The sequence below is a fragment of the Typopeltis vanoorti genome, chromosome 13 (assembly GCF_054136105.1).
Source record: "Typopeltis vanoorti isolate ZY-2024b chromosome 13, IOZ_Tvanoo_1.0, whole genome shotgun sequence".
Classification (NCBI taxonomy): Eukaryota; Metazoa; Arthropoda; class Arachnida; order Uropygi; family Thelyphonidae; genus Typopeltis; species Typopeltis vanoorti.
In genome coordinates this window covers 60660207-60681544 of record NC_143561.1, presented here as the reverse complement: position 1 = coordinate 60681544, position 21338 = coordinate 60660207, and the positions used below count along the sequence as shown (strand labels likewise).

Genomic DNA, 21338 nt, shown 5'->3' with positions numbered 1-21338 from the left:
GCTCCCCATCGCCAAGCCTGTTAATTGTTGGTAGATCTTATTTTTCCATGAAAAGTAGTTAGAATTTAGGCAGTGAGCAAACAATGAGGTTATATCTTGTGGAAACAAGGTACTTAAGATTGGCACATTCCCTCAATACTTCATGATGTTCAATGTTTACCTCGCATAACATTTCTTCAATTCACATCAAAACACAAGGAAATAAGTGAATAATATGTATGCAAAGAGACCATATATTTTAGCCTGAAAATAACAGTCCATCAGGGCAAACAGTAGTTTAATACAAAGTAAAACATCAACACTAGATTGATTTGAAACACTAAGAGCCACATGATGTTGTGCATAACACAATGCAAAGGCATAACTGAGGAGACATGTTATTACTTATTAATTCACTGTATTCTTAATTAAAACTTTAATGATATGCAATTAAAAAACTGTTTCATATCTTTGATATTGAGAGGCAGTTGTTTTGATTCAAGTTCAGATGATGAAGTAGGGCTTCAGTGCTTTCTTTACATAATCATTTAAATTTATAGCAAGATGGAGTAAGAATTGCTCAGACTATATGATGTTGTGGTCTATATATATATATCTTTTCCATGTTTTGTAAGGTCCAATTTCCTATTAATCTAAGACTGATGTTCTTGTATTATTTTTTTTGCTGAATTTCATGTTAGCTCAAAATGAAATGTTGACTTTGTAAGCAACTTAGTAGACCCCAAGAAGAGCAAGAGGGGAACATTTATTTTAGATGATAGGAACCATGACAGTTTGTTGCTTGGAATAATTGTAACCACTTGATTGTACTTCTTGTGAATTCTAGGAAATGGTTCTGATATGCCAGAAATGTATAGGGACTCCTGTTTCCTTGTAATTTGAGCTAGGAATATAGAAAATCCAAATGACGTTGTGTGGTCTGCTCTGAGAAACCATTGAGTTTCATATATCATTTCATGTGTAAAAGTTCTTGCTGTAGTTGTGGCGTAGAGCAAATGATGTGGGCACATCGTAATAAAGTTTTAATTATTCCAATCTTTTGAGGAGACATTGAACCAATTGCTGTTGAATGTAGTGTTCAGTGAAGGTTGACATTCCGATAAATGCAAGTAATTAGTTTGCTTGATGATGGGCAGAGGAGTAGGATGTCTAATAAGGATAATTTTTTTTTCCTATTTCCATAGTAAAATTTATTTGTAGATGCCAATTATTTGTTTGCTTGATGAAAGGTAGATGATGTATCTTTCTAATGAAGCCAGATTGCAGAAAATCTATACAACATACCCAAAACCTAAGGCTGAGGGTGTATGGATGAGAAAAGGATGTCTTCTAAATGTTCCAAATAGAAGTTGGCAAGAGTGGGAGAGAGGCAGTTCCTTCAACTTGCCTGTAGATTCTGTTTTGACAAAGCCAAATAAGTTCACTAGATTTGATGGAAAAGCTTGCAAGAGCAAATGAAGTGTGTCTTTTAGAGGTATGTTGGTTCCATTCATTGTTTAAAAGAAAATCTAAGTAAGATATGTCTGCGTGGCTATGCACTTCGCAACCATATGCCTTGGGAAGGAGTGTCCTAGGTTCAATTCCCATCGATGACATGAGGAGCTTAAGGATCTTCCTCAGCCATAGCCAAGTTAGCCAGTCTTGGGCGTGGACAGCAGGGCTTTTTCTCCCCGCAAGCAGGCAAATTGGCCCCTTGAACACACACGGATACAGTCAGGAATACCTAAGACAATCCCTCCAGCCCTAGGTCTAAATTGTCAGCTATGCCAGTCCCGAGCCCAGTTAAATAGGAGGGATTGAGGTGGTGCTGTACCTCCCCGTAAAAGGGGGCTCACGGCCGTTGAATCACCATACGAAATAAAAAAAATAAAAAGATATCTTCTTAGGAACTGTGGCAAAGTCATGTCCTTGGGAAATAATGAATTTCATTATCAGTTAAGGGGCATCCTCATAGGCTTTAGAATAAATATTATTCACATATTTCCTTGTGTTTTCATGTGAATCAAAGAAACTATATGGCACAAGTATCTCTAAAGAAATAATTACAACCACATAACAGGCAAAACATCTAAAAGAACATATGGAATTACTAGATATAATTCTTTGCCTTAGTTGTATTTGTTGTCATTCAAAAGAACCCAATTCTTATTTCATTTAACTAATATTTAGCAATACTAAGTTATATTACTCAGATAACTCTATGCTAGTGAAATATTTTAGAAACACCTTCCTGATATGTTTCAATTTGCATTAGTTATTTTTAGGCACTTGTTGTGAAGATTTTTTGTTTAATTAAACTGCTTTAGCTTTCATAATAAGTATGAAATCTAAAACAGGTTAAATTTAATTGACTTTAATTTGTTGTTAATTTTCTTTCTTTATTATTCTGTAGATACTGGAAACTAGTTGGGAAGATTTCTGTTCAAAAGTTAATGAGCAAGTAACAAATCCACTGACAACTTATTTGGGTCACTTTCCAGAAATGCGAGTAAGTCAATACAGTATTAACTTCTGATAGTATTAGAAATTTCTATAAAAATTATAATGGGAAAAGGTAAATTCCCATACTTTGTTTTATTAAGACTGACTTATAAAATTTATAACAGAATTATTTTGAAAAATGTAATTCATTCTTGAAATGCTAATATTTCAGTATTTACATTAGTCATTTTATGTGACATAGCCATTATTAAATGTTAAGTAGTGCTTCATGCTAATTAACACAATGGGTAATAATTGATAGGAATCTCCGCTTATCGTATGCAAGAGATAATTGTTATTTGGTGGTGTGATATTAGCTTACTAGATAGTGGTATGCTGTTTAGCATAAGAAACCCACAAGCAATCCTGGCTTCTTATTTTGATATTATTTTTATGTATACTTAGTTTTAATTTGCTTCAGTGGAGTATTTTGCTTGAGCAAAGGTGTGTTGAAAACATTTACCAATGTTTTCAACATACCTGTTAACAGGTATGTTCAGTTAACAGGCCTACCTGTTAACTGAACAAAGCAAAACAGCTGTTTGCCAAGAGTTCTTGTCAGTATTGTAGCACTGGTAATCAGTGCATGCATGAATAAAACATTCTGTATAATCAGTAAGGAATTTTTTATACAATAGGGATATTTTCTACAGTTATTGAAGAAGTTGGAAGTTTTTTTGTTTTTTTTTTAATTTATGGTATTGAAGAAATTTGGTTCAAAATAGTATACAGGATTGGGTTGATATATGTAGGGCTTTCTACAACAATTTGCTTGGATTTGTGAAGGATGGATGCATCTTGCATTAGTAATGTATTTGCTTGTGAAAGAGTGTTGAATGTGTTGTACGAGTGAGACTCATATAGACATGTTTCAAATTGTTGCATGGTAAGCTGGTGTATGTGCTTGGAGAGTTAATAGATTGGTCTGATTTTATGTTGATCCCATACACGAGGTCAGTGAACCTGTAGACACATCAGTTCCATACATGGGATGCATGAGAATTGAGAAAGAAATTTATTGACCTCTTTTTAAAGAGTTGCAGATTATAGCTATTACTTCATGAAGTCTGTTCAAGAGGGCAGAGGAAAATGGAATAAAGAAGAGAAGTCAGTTCAATGTGTTTGCAGTTATACTGAAATGGGATGTGGGGCAGCTGCTGTTCTTGTTTTATCAGGCCTAGCAGAAAGTGGAAGATGATAGTTGCCAGTTCATTTAGCAGTGACCATGGAAATACCTGTAGAAAAGACAGTGCTGAGAACCATTATGTTTGTGAGACAGAGGTGAGTGTGTAAGGGAGAGAGATGTACAGGGGAAAAGTTAATCTCAATATGGGTTACTTTTGTTTCTGAAACTTTTGAGATTATAGTTGCAGAAGATCTTATTTTGTCTGCATTTGTCTACTTAGGGGATATTTTCCAGAGATAAGGCAAAATTGAAAGAACCTTTTAGTAAGAGGTTTAACTTTGCTTTATCTCCAGAGAAGGGTTGTTTGATGCCAGAAAGTTGTATATGGAGAAACATTTTCCTCTCTCTCTTCTCCCCCCCCCTCCATGCAACAAAAAAAAGGAATATAATCCAGGAGTATACAGTTGTTTGGCTCCTACTTTTCAGCTTATAAATTGTATATTCTATATGGCTTGCATTGTCAAGGAAAATAAGGTGTGACTTTCTTAATATTAAAATAATCACATAAAATCTCATCAAAGTTATGTACAATAAAATTCCTGCTAAGAATTCATTTATCTCTTTATCACCATGGAATCAAGTTTTATCAAAAGCTTAGGTTCCAGAACTTGCACCTATCTTGTATTGTCTCTTTAAGCTCTCATACTTGTCTGGAATCTATCCAAGAGCTTGGAAGCAAGCTTTTATTTTAGCTTGTTTTCAAAAGAAAAGAGACAAAAGTCAACCATCAAACTGTTACACTATTGCTCTGACTTCAGTACTCTCAAAAACAATAGAAAAGGCCATTAACAGCCAACTTCTTCACTACTTGAAGGCTCACCAATTAGTGATCACCAATATGAATTCCACTGTTCATGTTCCACAGCCACAGCAGATCTCTTAGACAACCTCGCCCACCTCTAGATGCAGGCTGTGGAAAAGTTTAGAGAAACTCAGTCAGTTTGATATTTCCAAGGTGTTTGATCAAGTCAGTCATCGCAGCCTTCTTACCAAGCTACCATCTTATGGTATTCCTCCTCTTTGTGAACAGATTGCCAACTACTTCAGTCATTTATTGTGGGTGATTCATTGCCTCCTGGCAAAACAGTTAACCAGCCTTTGAAGCCAGGTGCATGTTTTTCTTCTCAAGAGATAAAAGTACAAGAAGGCATTCTTTTCCAACATGAACAACTTCATGAAGAATAACTGCCTTGTTCAATGATGGTTTTGAAAGTTGCAGAAAATTCTTGAGCTGCCTTTACATCTGAACTTGCTGCTTCTCCAGTTTTGTGTATGCTATTATATAACTAAGTTTTTTTTTATGTTTCTTCTTGAATATGCTTAAAAATTTTTCTTTCCTTTTTCCATTATTATTTTAATTGACTTAAGGGTATGTTATGTTGAGTTTGATCATCCACCCAAATACAAACTTTTTTTCATTTCTTCAAGAATGTGGATTTTTGAATGGTTTATTTTTGTTGCTGAAAATTTTGAGATCATAGTTGCAGAAGATCTTATTTTGTCTGCATTTTTCATAATTGTTCTTGTAGTAAGACAAAGAAGCACATATATCAACTCAACAGTTCACCTACTTTTAACTATCTTAATACTTGCAATTTTATACCATGAGAAATGCTTTTTCTTTTCATCTTTGATTTTTTTTCCCTAGGTATTATGGCTCATTAAAAAATAAATTAACCAATTCAAACACTGTTGTACATATTTAATAACTGAACACGTGTATTTTCTATCAGGCGCATGATACTAATGGAGTCAATAAAATCATCACACGAAACTGAATAATTCAGGGAATTATGCACTGTTTGAACTTGGTCACTTGTTTCTGAATCCTCTCTGTCATCTCCTGGTCCCCTAGAAACAGAGGTGACCAAATCTGTGCGCAGTAGTCAATGTGGTTGAATCATAGCCACATATGATTGTCATTATTCCACTTTATAATGACGTTCCTATCTTGTCAAGGTGTTCTTCAACATCCAAGTAATCCTCTGAGCTATTTTCCCAACTCTTGCAGTATGTCCTCTGAATTTCAAATCTATCCATCATCACCCCTCAGTCCCTAGTCGCATCAATTTCCCATAATCTAGTACTATCAATATGATATGAAGTATGCAACCTTTTCATCCCGAAATGCATTACCTAATATTTTACAGCATTAAATTGACAGCTATTGTCCTTTGCCCATACTGCCAATTTTAAGTCATCCTGCAAGATACCTATATCACCTTTATTGACTATTGCCCTTCCCAGTTTTGCATCATCAGCAAAAAAATGAATATGTGTGATGGTGTGTTGCCAGTATAGTGTGTGTGTGTGTGAGTGCTTTGGCTAAATGTTTGGCTAATTTGTATGTGGGGGAATCAATGAATCACACATTAAAAACTCAGCCCACTTCAAAGCCAGTATAGAAAACCTCTCACTCCAACATACTGACATAATGGTCAGTTTTGACATCTCCTCCCTGTTCACAAATATCTCACTCAAGGAAACCTTAGAGCTCATCCAAGCCAAATTTCCTCCTGATATCTCAGCCCTATTTCAGTTCACAATAAACTCAGGCTATTTCGTTTGGCAAGGAAAATTCTACAAACAGATAGAGGGGACGGCCTTGGGTTCACCACTCTCCTCACCCCTGGCTAACTTCTTTATGGAGACTTTTGAAGAGAAAGCCTTAAACTCTGCCCCACAAAAACCCACTGTTTGGCTTCGCTACATTGATGATGTGTTCACTATTTGGCCACATGGCTCAGATACACGCCATTCCTTCTTAGCACACTTAAACAACCAACACCCCAGAATCCAGTTCACCTTGGAAAAAGAGGAAAACAACCGTCTCTCTTTCCTAGATACTCTAATCATTCGCCAACCTGATGAATCCTTGGTATTCTCTGTTTACAGAAAACCCACCCATACAGGCAGATACATTCACCAGCTATTCCCCCCCACCACAACAATATGGGGTTATAAAAACACTATATAACAGGGCAAAATTAATATGTTTAGATGACGATGCCCTAACCACTGAATTAAACCACATCCTTAATACTTTCTTAGCCAATGGCTACAACCCCCAAAAAATCAAAAAAATATTAAAACCAGATAACCACAAGCCCCCCCTCATAACAAAGATTACACTAAATCTGTCACCATTCCCTATATCCAGTTCACCTCGGAAAAAATAACCAAAATCTTAAAAAATTATCATTTAACTTCTTGTTACAAATCATATAAAAAATTGGCATCCCTTATCCACTCCACCAAAGACCTGCCTGGGGTATGCCAGGTCACTTGCAGCTGTAAACTGTCCTACTTTGGCACCAAACAGGCAGGACAACCAGTGTCAGGATGTCAGAAAAGACTACATCCGGTTTCACCAGTACAGCCACTCTGGGCTTGCAGACCATGCTCTGGATACCTGCCACAGAATATGTTGGAAGAAAGCCACGTTAATACACTGCAGCAAGTTTAAATATGAAAGATTGTTCATAGAATCAGCCTCAGCTCTTTAAAACTTTCCAAACCTCAACAAATTTGGATGCATGAGACTGCCTCAAATTTGGGAAGCTTGCATCATGAGAAAATCAGCTCAACTGCTAAGACAACCCAATATAGCCCGCTAGGGGAGGCACCATTAGAACTCTCTAGGAACAACAGTAGTTTCTCTCTTCTGCCTCATTTGCTTTTTTTTTTTTTTTTTGTAGTGCCTGCATGCACGTCATAGTTGTATGTTCCCACTGAAAATGGCAATGTGACGTTGCCGAAATATAGGAAGTATTTATTAAAGTTTCTTTTAATTAATATTTCACTATGCATTACAAATGCCTTAAATAATTTAATAGTCGAATTACTTATTTAATCCTTTATTCAGGTATAAGCAAATGGTGTGCACGCGAAATATTTTCATGAGTAGGCTACTTGAATACAGATTCTCTTGACTTCACATCAGTTGCCTTAGTATACCATAATGCAAAGCACACTTCCTTTCAGATGTATATTGCCATGCAAAGGCACTGAGACCAGTTTTGACCTTTATTGAGGTTCATGTTAGTAGGAGCCATGCTAAGGCAATTAGTGTAAAGACAACAGCTTCTATTACAAGTAGCCTAGTAATGAAGATACTTCATGCACGAACTTTGTTTGTTTACAGTTGGGTAAAGGATTAAACAAGAATGTAATTTCTTGTCTGTTATAATTTACATTCCTGAGGTTGTGTTGCCTGTAGTATTACTATTGTCATATTATAAATATGCGAACAACAAACATGTAAAAAGTATAAGCATGTTTACAGAATCCCCAGTTATGGAGCAGCAGCTAGTGTAAATATGCATTATCACTTGGCTAACAATGAAACTAACATGAAAAGTTCACTGATACAATGCCATAAAATTTTAATGACAAACATTTATACTTATTATAGGTTCATCAGTAAAGTTTCTTCATGGTTCATATTATTGGAGAAATAATGTGTTCAGATTCAGAAACCTTTCTAATTGAAAATTAATCAAACATCAAATCATTATTATATAATAATTGCAGATATGCTTAGTTATACTCCAGACTCGCACATTAATAAATAGGGAAAATAACTTTCTTAAAATGTGGAATCAAATTTCTATTCAATGTTTGCATGTGCCAATTGATGCACAAATATAAGAACATGCAAACGACTTTTTCAGTCATATGATAAAATACAAGGACCTGTAACCGAAATAATTAAGTTATGTACAATGTTGTCAGCTAGTTACAAATTATTGGTGATTCATTTAAAACAGTGACAATCTCCCCCACCCTTAACCCTAACTCCGACCTTTTATAATTATTACTGATGCTAATGAACTCCTATGAAGTAATGATACTTCTCTCAGGAGGTCCTCTTACGGCACCATGAAGACTATTATATCAATCCTTAACATTTGCTGTGTTTACTCCTATCACCCTCTCAAACAATTCATTCACTTGAACTTATGCAAATGGTGCATTTTTGTAACTACACAGATTTAAGTGAATTAATTTAGTGCTTGCAATTTTATGTTATGATGAAAAAAGGGACAGCATTTAATATAAGAAATATTACATTAGCAGTTTTAGCATTAAACTCTCAATTTCACTGTCATAATTCAAGTGGAAAACAGCTGCCCATTTGTTTAAATTTGAGTGGCTAGACAAATGTGGCATAATTTGTTTTTAAAATTTTAAATCACATCTCTAGTCCTGGTGACATCCCCCAAATTGTTCTCAAAAATTGTGCTCCAGAGCTAAATCTGTCTTGCATCATCGCTATAATTTATTATACATATCTGGTACTTATCCCAATGCATGGAAGCAATCTCATATCCATCCTATTTCAAAAAGGGTCTACCGACTAATTGCCATCACCTCTGTCCTCTCCAAAGTAATGAAAAAAAGTCATCAATATCCAACTCTCACTACTTAGAGGCCCATGAATCAATTAGCGACCACCAGTGCAAATTCTGCCATTCAAGATCCACAGTTGACCTTGTGGATTATATCACCCATCACTGGACACATACCATGAAAAGGTTTGGAAAAACTTGTCCTGTTGCCCTTGACATTTCCAAAGCTTTTAAACGTGTGTTGCATCAAGGCCTACTAAACAAATTGCCATCCTTTGGTATTCCCCACCCTCTATAATGGGGTAGCCAGCTTTCTCTCTCTCTCTCCGAGCTTCATCACCAATTCTGGAGTACCTTAAGGCTCTGTCCTATCACCTACTCTTTCTCCTGTACATAAATGACCTACTCACAATAACCACTAATCCTATCCATAGCTTTGCAGGTGATAATACTCTCCACTCATCCTACTCATTTGACAAACCATGCAATACCCTGACATCCCAGGCTACAAGATCATCTACGACTTGTGCCTTAAACATTGATCTACATAACTATCCTCCAATGGGGTGAGGACAACCTTTTTATGTTCGGTGCCACCAAACTAGTCTTGCCTTTCTCATGCAAAAGACATCCCAGCTCACCTACTTTTACCCTTAGTAATACACAAATTATCAGATAAGATCTCTTTGTTTGAACTAATGTTTACCTCCAGTCTTTCCTGCCATAAACACATCACATCAATAGCCTCCTCAGCATCCAAGAAACTTGGCATTCTCTTTTTGTTCAAGAGTCTATTTTACACCCAACAAACACTTCAATATATACAAAGCCATCCTTGTTTAGAATACTGCTCACATGTTTGGAGTGGTGCACATAAAACTTCACTTAAAATCTTTGATGCCATATAGAGGCTCATAGATGATCTCTCTCTTACAGACTCACTTCATTCTCTATCTCACAGGTGCATTGTTTCAGTATTGTGTCTGTTCTATGGGTACTTCCATGGTCACTACTCCAGGGAATTGGCAACCATTATTCTTCCACTTTCTGTTTCATCTGTCAATACAAGAGGTGAAGCTGCCCATTATCCTTTTACTGTGCAACTGGAAACATAACAAGCCTGCTTCTATTATTCCTCCTTTATTCCATCCACTTCTGTCCCTTGGAACAACTACAACCTTCAACTCTTAAAAAAAAAAAAAAAAAAAAAAAAAAAAAAAAAAAAAAAAAGCATCCATAAACTTTTCAGTCCTCACCTGCATCCCACACATGGATCTGGTATTTTTCCCAATGCATGAAAACAATCTCATATCCATCTTATTCCAAAAAGGGTTAGATTAATCAAATTAAGAGTTTGTGGCTTGTTACTGGAAGTTTGCGCACAAAATGTTTTTCATGCAAACATAAGCTGGCAAAAATTAGAGGGAATATTGCCTACCAGAATTAATTTCTTGTACACACTTGGAATCATTTGAATCATATTTATTACATATAATAAATGATATTTTGTTTTCTCAGGCAAAAATATCGAAGCGTGGTAGAAAATTAATGGATTATGATGTTTGTCGGCATAATCTGAAGTCACTGGAACAAAATACAAAGAAAAAAGATGATGTGAAAATATCTAAGGTACATTTTGAATGTTTGTAATTTATTTTTTATAATGCAGTTGAAATATATATATATATATATATATTAATGCTCTTCTGTTAAGTAGGAACTGCCTCTAGAAAAAATGTATCTCCTCTCAATTTCATAAATGTAGATATTTAATGTCTTTCATTAAATTATAAAGCAGTTTAGCAAGCATATTGTTTTCTAATATTACAATAAATTTATCCGTTCTTTTAGTTCTACTTAAAGATGGTTTTTTTTTTTAAAAATCACATTCTGACTTTTAAGATATTTTTTGAAGCATGTGGTGATATAGAGTTGATTGATGGTATTAATGCAGTCTCGATGTTAATTGAGTGATATATAATTATTGATGTTTCAGAAGAAATCAGATATGAAGTGGCATACCAAAGCACTATCTTTAGTAAAGAAACTGCTCATTTGCTGGGATAGGAGGCTGAAAACATTCTTGTGAGGGGGGATAGCCAAGTAGATGGTGTGTTTGCACTCTGTGTGGCTAAACAACCTCATAGGTTAAAGATGATGATGAAACATATTCTGGCTTGTATGGGGAGTACTGTACAGTGCAATGCAGTGTGTGTGCTTTCCATACCAGCTAGCATGTGAAATTTGTTAAACATTGGTAATGTCTGGTCATTTTGCAGCAATCAAATCCTCTGCTTACATCCTCATGTTGGTGGACCTGTTGTTAACACAGGACTATCTAGGAATGAACTAACAGACAGGAGCTAAAGTCTGGCACCCACACTCATCATAGGAAAAGCCAATATCGGTGGTATTAGGCATTACCAGGTGGCAATTGAGTCCAGTGTAATACAACTGCATTGCTTATTATGAAATTTAAATGGCCAAAAACCATATTTGGGTTCCAGAGTTTATTTTTTTACTTCTACTCCTTTCAGAATACTATGGGAATGATGTTTTCAGAATTATGTTAGACACCATGAAGAGATTCAACCTGTCTTTTCAAGAATTCAGCTTTAAAACAGTTATACCAGCCATTAGGTACTGAACCAAACATAATGGCTGATCTGCAGAATAACTGTCTTGAGCTCTATCCTCAAAAAGAAAGAAGCTTGAGTCTTTTCATGATGTCTGGCATAATTATGAAAATATTCTTATTGCATGCTATGGAAGAAAAGGAGCATAAAGTAACCAGAACTTTGGAATCCAAACATAGTTTTTGGCCAGCTTAGTTTTTTCACAAGCAAAGCAGTGGTATTACATTTGGCTCATTTAGGAAATTTTCAAGTTAGTGGGTGAATAATCTTGCTGCCACTGTTGTCACGTGTAGCTAGAGTCTGTGGGGAGTGCAGGGATTGCTGAGCCTACAATTTGCAGAGAAGTTAGGTAAAATTCTCCTTACTGTATATTCTGTGTCCCTGACATGTAAAATCAAAGGAAAATAGAGTACATGAGGAAAAAGATAAACCTTCCAGATTCACTTTAAAATCTACATGGTTGTAATTCCAGAGGCAACAATGTTCATCTCCACTCCTAGTCTGTATAACAACACACACATATTTCCTAACAGAAACCAAATTTTTTCAAGCAACTCATCCTAGTTTTTCCATTTCTCTCTTTGTGAAATGTAAATGGAAAAAAATGGAAACTCTCTTAAACATATGTTTACTCTGATACATGTGTCAGAGAGTTTGCAACTTAGAATCTCCCCTTTTTGATCTTTGGTTAAAAGTCTCATTTTCACATTCTATCAGATTTGTTTGGTCTCTCTCTTAATGTCACTGACCATTCTAAAATTTATTTGATTTCCTTTCTTTAAAGGTCAATTTTCTCCAGTCTAACTCTACTAATAGTGAGGTTATCTTCCTTGAATATTAATGTTCACAACCCAGATGACTTTTCCAACTGTGCAGGTCAAGCAGGAAATATTTGCTGTTAACATTGATCTTATACAAATTGTTCACGTGTACTAGAATAACCCTGACCATTCTAGATCTCTTTCTTGCTAGCAACATGCCTTGCTTTCACATTAGACCCACAGTATAATGTGGATTTCTTTTTAATGGAATAGCTCTCACTCAATCACTCATCTGTATTATATGGCATTATACACATGCCAAATGGAATGAACTTCAGATTTCACTCATTTCTTAGTTGATTATTGTTTTCAATCTTCTGATCCAAATATATCATTGAACACATCCCTGAATCAACTCTTATTGGTATGAAGACATTTATTTTCCATTCCACTTTAAATTCTTGTCTTTTCTCCAAGTTGTGTGCTGAGGCTAAACAAGAGAACCAAGCATATTGGAAATGGCTTTAATCAAAATCTCCATCTGTCTTTTCTGTTTCTACTTAATCTCAAAATAGCTGCAAGCAGATCATCGGCACATCCAAAACTGATTTTGAAAGGACTGAAAGAAGTAAATTTTGCATCATGTCCAAATAGCAGTTGTACTTTTTCTCCAATTTCAGTAGTATCACTTCTGCATCATGGAAACTACTCCATTCAACCAATTCCTAAGAAAGGCAGTGAATTGTTACTATCTTATTGCCATCCAGTTTTTCTAAAGTAGTAGTGAGAACCATCAATACTCAACTTTTATGCTATCTTGAATCCTCCTCATCATACTCTCACACTCAAATGGTGTGCAGGTTACTAATGTCTTTTCCGTGTGAGGCACCTGTTCATAGTGGAGGGTGGGGCCTTCCAGCGATGGTATTGGCCCTTACCATTCTTCCTTAAAGTCTCGATATATGTTTCAGTAAGGAAATACCGTGAGTAGACATATTAATTAAAATTATAATAACGGAATTAACTCACGTAAAATGTTATTTTAATAGAATTTTTGTCCGAGTATCACAGGCATCTTCAATACATGTGAAAAGCTAATTAAACAATAACTGACAATTCCAAAAGGTGCCACCTAAGTAGCTAATGTAAGATGACTAAAAAAAGGGCATTAAATTTCCTAATTTATTTAAAAAATAAATAAATAAATACATTATATATATATAAATATACAATTTAAAAAGTATTATCTCCCACAAAGGGGATAGATGCAGACCACTGGATCTGTTTAAGTTAGGAGGGTGAAGTAAAGTTTCACATGTTTCTTTGTAAAGCCGTTCCATGAGGAACCGACTTTTGTGAAGGAATCTTGTCCTTCACAAAAGTCATTGTCCTTGCATGCTCTGCAAGTCCAGACTGTTCAGGTTCAAGGTATTGAATATAAAACTTGTGTTCTTCTAGCCGAATAAAAGCAGATCTTGCCGTTTGTCTGAAATAAGATGACCCACAAGAGCAAGAAATCTGATAGACACCTGGATAACTGAGATGTGGAAGCATGTCCTTTGGAGAAGTGAGAAAGGTGGAGATTTTTCTGATTGGTTGAAAGGTAACAAAAATATTTAGTGGTTTTAAAACTTTTGCTATGTGTTCACTAATGCCCTGCACATAAGGAATAGGAATACGTGTTATTTCTTCTGTATTTGAAGAGGAAGATATATCAAAACTACTCAAAGCTCTTTGGATGAAGGAAATTCTTATATCCATTAGATAAAAAAGAGGAAATAATATATTGCAATTCTTTCTGTAATAGTTCATCTGAAGAACAAAAGGAGTGGGCCTGATGAATCAGTGTTTTAATAGCTCCCGCCTTTTGACTGAGATGGTGATGAGATTCAGCATGGATATAATGGCCTGTATGAGTCTTCTTTCTATAGACTGAGAAAATGTAGGTTATCATCTGGTTGGCGAAGAATTAAAAGATCTAAAAAGACTAACTGCTTATTTACTTCTACTTCTAGGGTGAACTGGATCCTTAGATGAAGTGCATTTAATTTAGTGAGAAATTGTTGTAATTTATCAGAAGAGACATTCCAGATAGCAAACATGTCATCTACATATCTGAACCAATTAGTAGGTCTAGGAGAAATGTCAAAAATACGTTGTTCAAAGTGCTCCATAAAGAAGTTGGCAATAGCAGGAAAAATAGGATTGCCCATTGCTGTTCCTTTTGATTTGTTGATATAGCTTGTTTTAAAGGAAAAATAACCAGAATGTATTACAAAATCAAATATTTTATCAATGTCTGAAGGAAATTCTTGCAGTAATTCAGTGCTGTCAGATAAAGGAACATTAATAAATAATGAAACATCTAAACTAATCATAATATCCAAACGTCCAAATGAAGATCCGAAATTTTATTTTTGAAATCCAAAGTATAAAAATTTGAAATTTTATACGTGGGACAACCTATACAATCTACAACTGGTCTTAACAGAATACCTGGTTTATAAACTTTTGGAAGACCATACAATGTAAGTGGACAACTGAAGAAGTTTTAAATTTTTTTCGTTTGATCCTTCATCCCATGTAGATGCATTATCTATAAGAGAATTAAGTCTTTTTAATTGACTCCCGGTAGGATCCAATATGAGGGGCCTGCACGTTGAATAATTGCGGAGTAATGAGACATTTTTCTCTGATATTCTCCTTCTATCTTGAATAACTACAGCCTTCCCCTTTGTCAGCTTTTGTAATAATTAAATTATTATTATTTCAGGAGACGAAGAGGCTTGGCATGAAAAAGAATTTTTGCACATTCAAAACACGTCCTGTTGGCTGTTTTTTGGGATAAGGATCGAATACCTTTGTCTATTCTATGAAAAAAAATCCATCAGGGGATACCTTATTCGGAGCAACAGCAAAATTATGTCCTTTTGATAAAACAAAACATTCACTGTCTGTTAGTGGATGGCCCAAAATCATCTAATCTTTCCTAACTTTTTTTAATTGTATATTTATTTATTTTTAAATAAGTTAGGAAATTTAATGATCTTTTTTTTTAGTTATCTTACATTAGCTACTTAGGTGACACCTTTTGGAATTGTCAGTTATTGTTTAATTAGCTTTTTACATGTACTGAAGATGCCTGTGATACTCAAGTGAAAATTCTAATAAATAATATTTTACGTGAGTTAATGCTGTTATAATTTTAATTACCATTCTTCCTCTTTTTCTTTGTTTTTCTTCCTTATTCTTCGCTCTACTTCTCCTGGGTCTTTTTACGATCCTATCTTCCAAACTATCATCACTGGAATCTGATGCTTTGCCACCATGTTTGCTGCGCGTTGTAATCCACAGACATCCAGGAGGGATCCTAGTAGTCTTGCACTACTTTGGTCTCTGCTTTGGCAAGATGGGAGGTCCTGTATTGCTCTGCTAGGATCAATTAGCTAGTGGGCTTGCCTGCAAGGGTCAAGTGTGTCACGGTGAGGCTCTTCCCTATGGTCCATGGACAGGGTCTAAGTGGTGCTTGCATAGTCATTGCTTGCTGGTCAATAGGGTCCATGTGTGGCTCTGTTGTTGGTGGGGAGCTCTGGCACTGAACTAAATTCCTCCTGAGAATGAATATTTCTTCCTTCTCTTGTTTATCAGGGGCCCTCTATAAGCCCTAACCAAGTTCAGAAACCATATTATCAACAGAGAACCAAAGTAGGAAACAAAAAACATCAGAAGCTGCAATCAGTACACCACTGTTCTTAATATTACATTCAGCAGCTGAATGTCTGTTGGAAAAATGTTACCCTTTTTCATCCAGAAGTGTTTGGCTGGATCTCCAAAAGTTATAAAGAACCTGTGTTCGGGAGATATCCTGAACACAGGTTCTTTATAACCTGTGTTCAGGATTTCAATATCCTTATCGAAACAGCTACAGTAGCTCATACAAAAAAATTGCACTATGTAACATCTATTGGGGGAATTCCAATCAGTCACCCTGCACAAAACTTTCATACAGGTGTAATATCTAAGTGGGACCTCCTTGATGTTCCTAATTCAAGGATCAAGAAGCCATAAGAAGATCCAGATATGTAGAGATAGGTATCTTGTTTCCACCAGAAACATCATCCTTATCTTTAACAAACCAAAACCGCAACTCTGTCAAATCAGGATATCTTAACTGTCCAGTAAGGCTCTATCTCAAATCCCCTTACTGTGCTTTAAATGCCAGAAATATGGTCATTCTCAAACTGCTTATCATGGCTCAGCCATCTGTGTCTGGTGTAGCAGTTCAGAACATGAGAATAAAGTCTGTAAGAGCAAAACACCAAAATTCTCTGTGAGGGGGTGACCACCCAGCATTATCCTGAGCATGCTAAAGGTAGAAGGATAAAAAGGAGATACAAAAGAAACAGAACAAAGCATCACATAGCAAAAAACAAAGAGGCAATATTATTATCATCATCATCCCAAGACCCCATGGGTTCAAAGACTCATCTAGGAGATCCCTTTATCATACACATAGCTCATCATACCTTGCTTTAAACACATTCAAATTCTCTGCCGACACCACTCTCAGGCAAGACATTCCAATCATTCACAACTCTGCATGCAAAAAACCTGCTTCCCACCCCCTTGTTCACATCCTCCTTATACAGCTTCCAGGGATGACCTCTTGTTCTCTGCTGATCTCCTGCCATTTTATGAAAAATGTCTTCAACATTGATCCTATAACAACCCCTTATCAACTTGTACGTCTCTATCATATCTTTTCCTCCTATCCATTGGACTCTGTAAATTGCATATTCAACATTCCAGAGATCAGAAACTATCTTAGTCAGTTACCTCTGGACCCTTTCCAACATCTCTTCATCCTTTTGAAAACCAGACGACCAAATCTGTACACAGTAGTCCATGTGTGATTTAATCAGAGCCTTATACAAGGGAACAAGAATCTCCTTACTTCTGTAAGTCGGTGTCCTCTGCATCATTCCCAGAATTTGTTGTGTTGTCCTCCCAATTTTGGCAGTATGTCCTCTTAATTTTAGATCCTTATACATATGGCATTACCATAATACACCTAAAGACAAAGCATCATTTTTTCTCCATCCAACACCTACTCAGATGATGACAAAGCATTTCAATTACTTCTCACTATATGAGAAACAGTGCACTGTACTGTTCTTTGGTCTTTGATGTTAAGATTATTTTGATGGCTTCCAGAAAGACATCAAAATAATCTTAACATAAATACCAAAATGTCTTATGTTTCTGTTCTGTACTTGAATATACAAAATTTATGCCCTGAAACTAACATCCATTATGTATTACCTTTATGCCCTTTGAAAATTATTTGGCATCTATCCATAGCATGGAATCAATCCCATATTCAGCCCCATTCTGGGTAAATCTGCTATCAAAATTTCGACCCAATGCCCTCATCTCAGTCCTCTCTAAAATAATGGGATAACTAATGATACTAGAACAGTACGCTTGTTGGTATTTTCTTCATCATCTAAAGGCCTACCAGTTACTCAATGACCACCTCTATAGATTCCACTCTTCTAGATCCATGGCAGATATTCTCATACATTATTTGTGTCTGGATGTGTTCCATAGAAATCTCTGGAGAAATTTATATTCTTGTTAATTTTGCATCGTATGATCAGGTTTAACATTAAGCTACTTAGCAAATTGCCATCTTTTGATCTACTTTTCTGGATAGACAGCTACAGAGGTCAGACCAAAGGCCATGGTTGATGGTTTCATCTTTTAGGTTTTTCCACTAATACAGAAGCCATATGGTTTGTATCACTTATGCTTCCTCTTTTCTCCTGTACACCTGTGATTCAGGTATATAGAGAACTTAACCTCCAGTGAAGGTTATATGATTAGTGGATTGTATGGAATAGAGTGGCCTCCTGCAATGAGCCTTTGGATTCCCTGGAAGTTCATGAAAAAGTAATAATACACACAAACGATCTCTCACTTTGTAGTGCAAACATCTCAAGTTTAAAGATCTTTTATATCATTTCCTTAAAGGTAGATCTTCAAACTGTCCTTCAGTGGAGTGAGGATAACCTAGTTATTATTTTTATCATCCGAAGACCACATTGAGTCAAAGATTCATCTAGGTGGTTCTTTTGTCACACACAGCTCATCATACTGTGCCTTAAATACACTCAAATTATCTGCAGACACCACCCTCTCAGGGAAGGCATTCCAATCATTCACAACTCTGCATGCAGAAAGCCTGCTTCTCACTCCCCAGATATACCACAACAGTAGCAATGACATATGTTAAACCATCTTATGCTAAGAAGACAACTGTAAAGAAAGTGTCAATTGGAACATTGACAAGGATGACAATCCCACCTTCTCACAACTACGACATCCCTGAAAGATATGACTTGCTTTCTATCTCTTTTGAGCAAATGAAAGATCGAAATTGTTATGTACTCACTCCATCTCACTATATGAAAATCCTCTTATTAAAAAACAAAAAAAAAAAATGGCATGTGCACCACAGAGGATCAAAAATATTCCATATGCCTCTAGATCCCTTTATTAGATGGCTCATGAACAGATAGCATGGATACCTCTGCTGCTTCTCCTCAGGAAGATAAAACAATTATTATGCCGAGTGCTCTAGAGGGTGTGCAATTTGGTGTTTTGGATATTTATTTTGCAGAAGTAATAGTAGTTATGGATACTGGCTGCCCACAGTTGTTCCCCCCCCTCCAAAAAAAAAATAACAATAATAAAAACTATTGAAAACAGAATTGCTTATCAGAAGAAGCCAGATGATACCACCAAATGGAAATTGTGGCATGGTTGGCCGAGTGTTTAGCATGTCGGCTCTCCAGCCAAAAGGCTGCGGGTTAGAATCCTGCCATGGGCATGGACGTTTGTGATTGTTTGTGAAGATACTAGTGGTGATGGTTGGCAGTAGATGACGTTGGTGATGATGGTAGTTGAGAGTGGTGGAAACAGAGAGTTGCAGAGTAGGTGCTCTCCTTCGATGAGTCTTCGGATTCACTGGATGTGTTACATAATAATAATAACATTCTTCTTGCAGCGGAATTGTTGTGGATTCCAGCAAAACATGGATGATATCAAGGCAGAAGTGTGAACCAACATAATTCTGCTTGCAGGAAACATACCTAAAGTTGAGTATGATTCGATTCTCCATAATATTGCCATTCATAGGGAATGGACCTGCCCATTGGAGAAGTTACCATCCTTTAGGCAACCACACCCACTTCCAACAACTCCATATAATACTAACATAGAAGCCTTTGCTATAAGAGTCTCGGTTGGAAAGGGAAATATAATAACAGTATGCTTCATCTACCTCCCTTCTGCAGCAGATATTTCTCAAGATGACCTAGATGATGTCATATCACAGTTACCATCCCCTTTACTTTTATGGATGATTTAAATGGACATAACACTATGGGATACAGATCAGACAAACATTAGAGGAAGAGTTATGGATACTCCACAGGTCTCAGAAGAAAAAATCAACTATGCAACCTCATCGCCTCGATGGTATGACTTAATCGAGGCTGAGGATAAAAAAAAAAAACTCACTGCGATAATTTTTAATTTATTTTTCAACGTAATCTTCCTTAAGACTAATACATTTATTCCAGCGATGCTCCAGCACCATTATCCTGTTCCTGTAGTGGTTCTTAGTAAGATCCGCAAAATACTCCTCTACAGCTGCAATCACCTCTTGATTCAAAGAAAAATGCTGATTAGCGATAAACAGTTTTAGTTTTGGGAAGAGATAAAAGTCAGAGGGAGCTAAATCTGGGAAATAATGTGGATGTTCCGTCAATTCGTAGTGCAGATCTCTTAATTTTCCCATTGCCTAAACACCTTTGTGGGCAGGTGCATTATCCTGATGAAAGATGATTTTTTTCCTTCTGCAAACCAGATCTTTTCTCACGAATATTTTCATCTAGTCTGGTTAAAAGATCAGAATAATATTCACCGGTTATTGTTTATCCTTTTCAGGATAATTAATAAACAAAATACCTTTAGCATCCCAAAACACCGATGCGATGACCTTTCCTGCTGATGGAACAGACTTTGTCTTCTTTGGTGCTGAACAACTTGCTTCTGTCCGCTGTTTTGACTGCTGTTTGGATTCTGGTGTGTAATGGTGAATCCAAGTATCATCCATAGTAATAAATCTATGCACAAAATCAGTTTTTATAAAAATGCTCCAAGCACTGTTCAGAGATTTTCATGCGAGTGCATTTTTGATCTGCTGTGATCAAGTGTGGCATCCATCTTCGCAAAGCTATTTCATTTGCAATTCTTCATGCAAAATATATCCTACATTTTTCTTTGAAATGCCTATAATCTCAGTAATTTCATGCATTTTGACTTGCCGGTCATCCAATACCATATCGTGCACTTGATCAATGATTTCTGGTGTTGTTACACTTTTTGGACGTCCTTCACATGGATCATCTTCAAGGCTAGTACGACGATGTTTAAACTTGGTAGCCCATTTCTTAATTGTCGAAAACGAAGGAGAAAAGTGCCCATAAACTTTTATGAACTTCAAATGAATTTCTTTTGCCATTAAACCTTCTTTTACAAAGAATTTTATAACCGCATGATACTCAATTTTATCCATTTTGAGGGATACAGACAATACTTTTGCTTCAGACAGCTGAATAAAACAAACTGCTTCATAGAATTTTATGTTGGAGGTTTAATGGATTTTTTACAACACTCAAAAAGAATTAAATTAGAATTTAATAATCCTATATTTCGTCCTAGTCACTAGGACATCTACAGGGATTACAAAAACAATTAATGTAACATGCACACAAAAACTTACAATACTAAGCCCAACCACGTGGGTGACACTAAAGTCCTATCTAGGTGGAGCGCCCTCTAAGGGCGGTAGTAG

General features: G+C 36.0%; 1 protein-coding gene across 2 annotated transcripts in view; it reads left to right on the top strand.

Annotated features, from left to right (window-relative positions):
* Positions 1–21338, top strand: part of LOC150100209 (myc box-dependent-interacting protein 1-like) — a 188989-nt gene that overhangs the window by 81931 nt on the left and 85720 nt on the right. For both annotated transcript variants that reach the window (XM_090402882.1, XM_090402883.1), the window contains exons 5-6: positions 2393–2488; positions 10537–10647. In XM_090402882.1, the coding sequence (XP_090259008.1) occupies positions 2393–2488; positions 10537–10647 (207 nt within the window). The remainder of the gene's footprint in view (positions 1–2392; positions 2489–10536; positions 10648–21338) is intronic.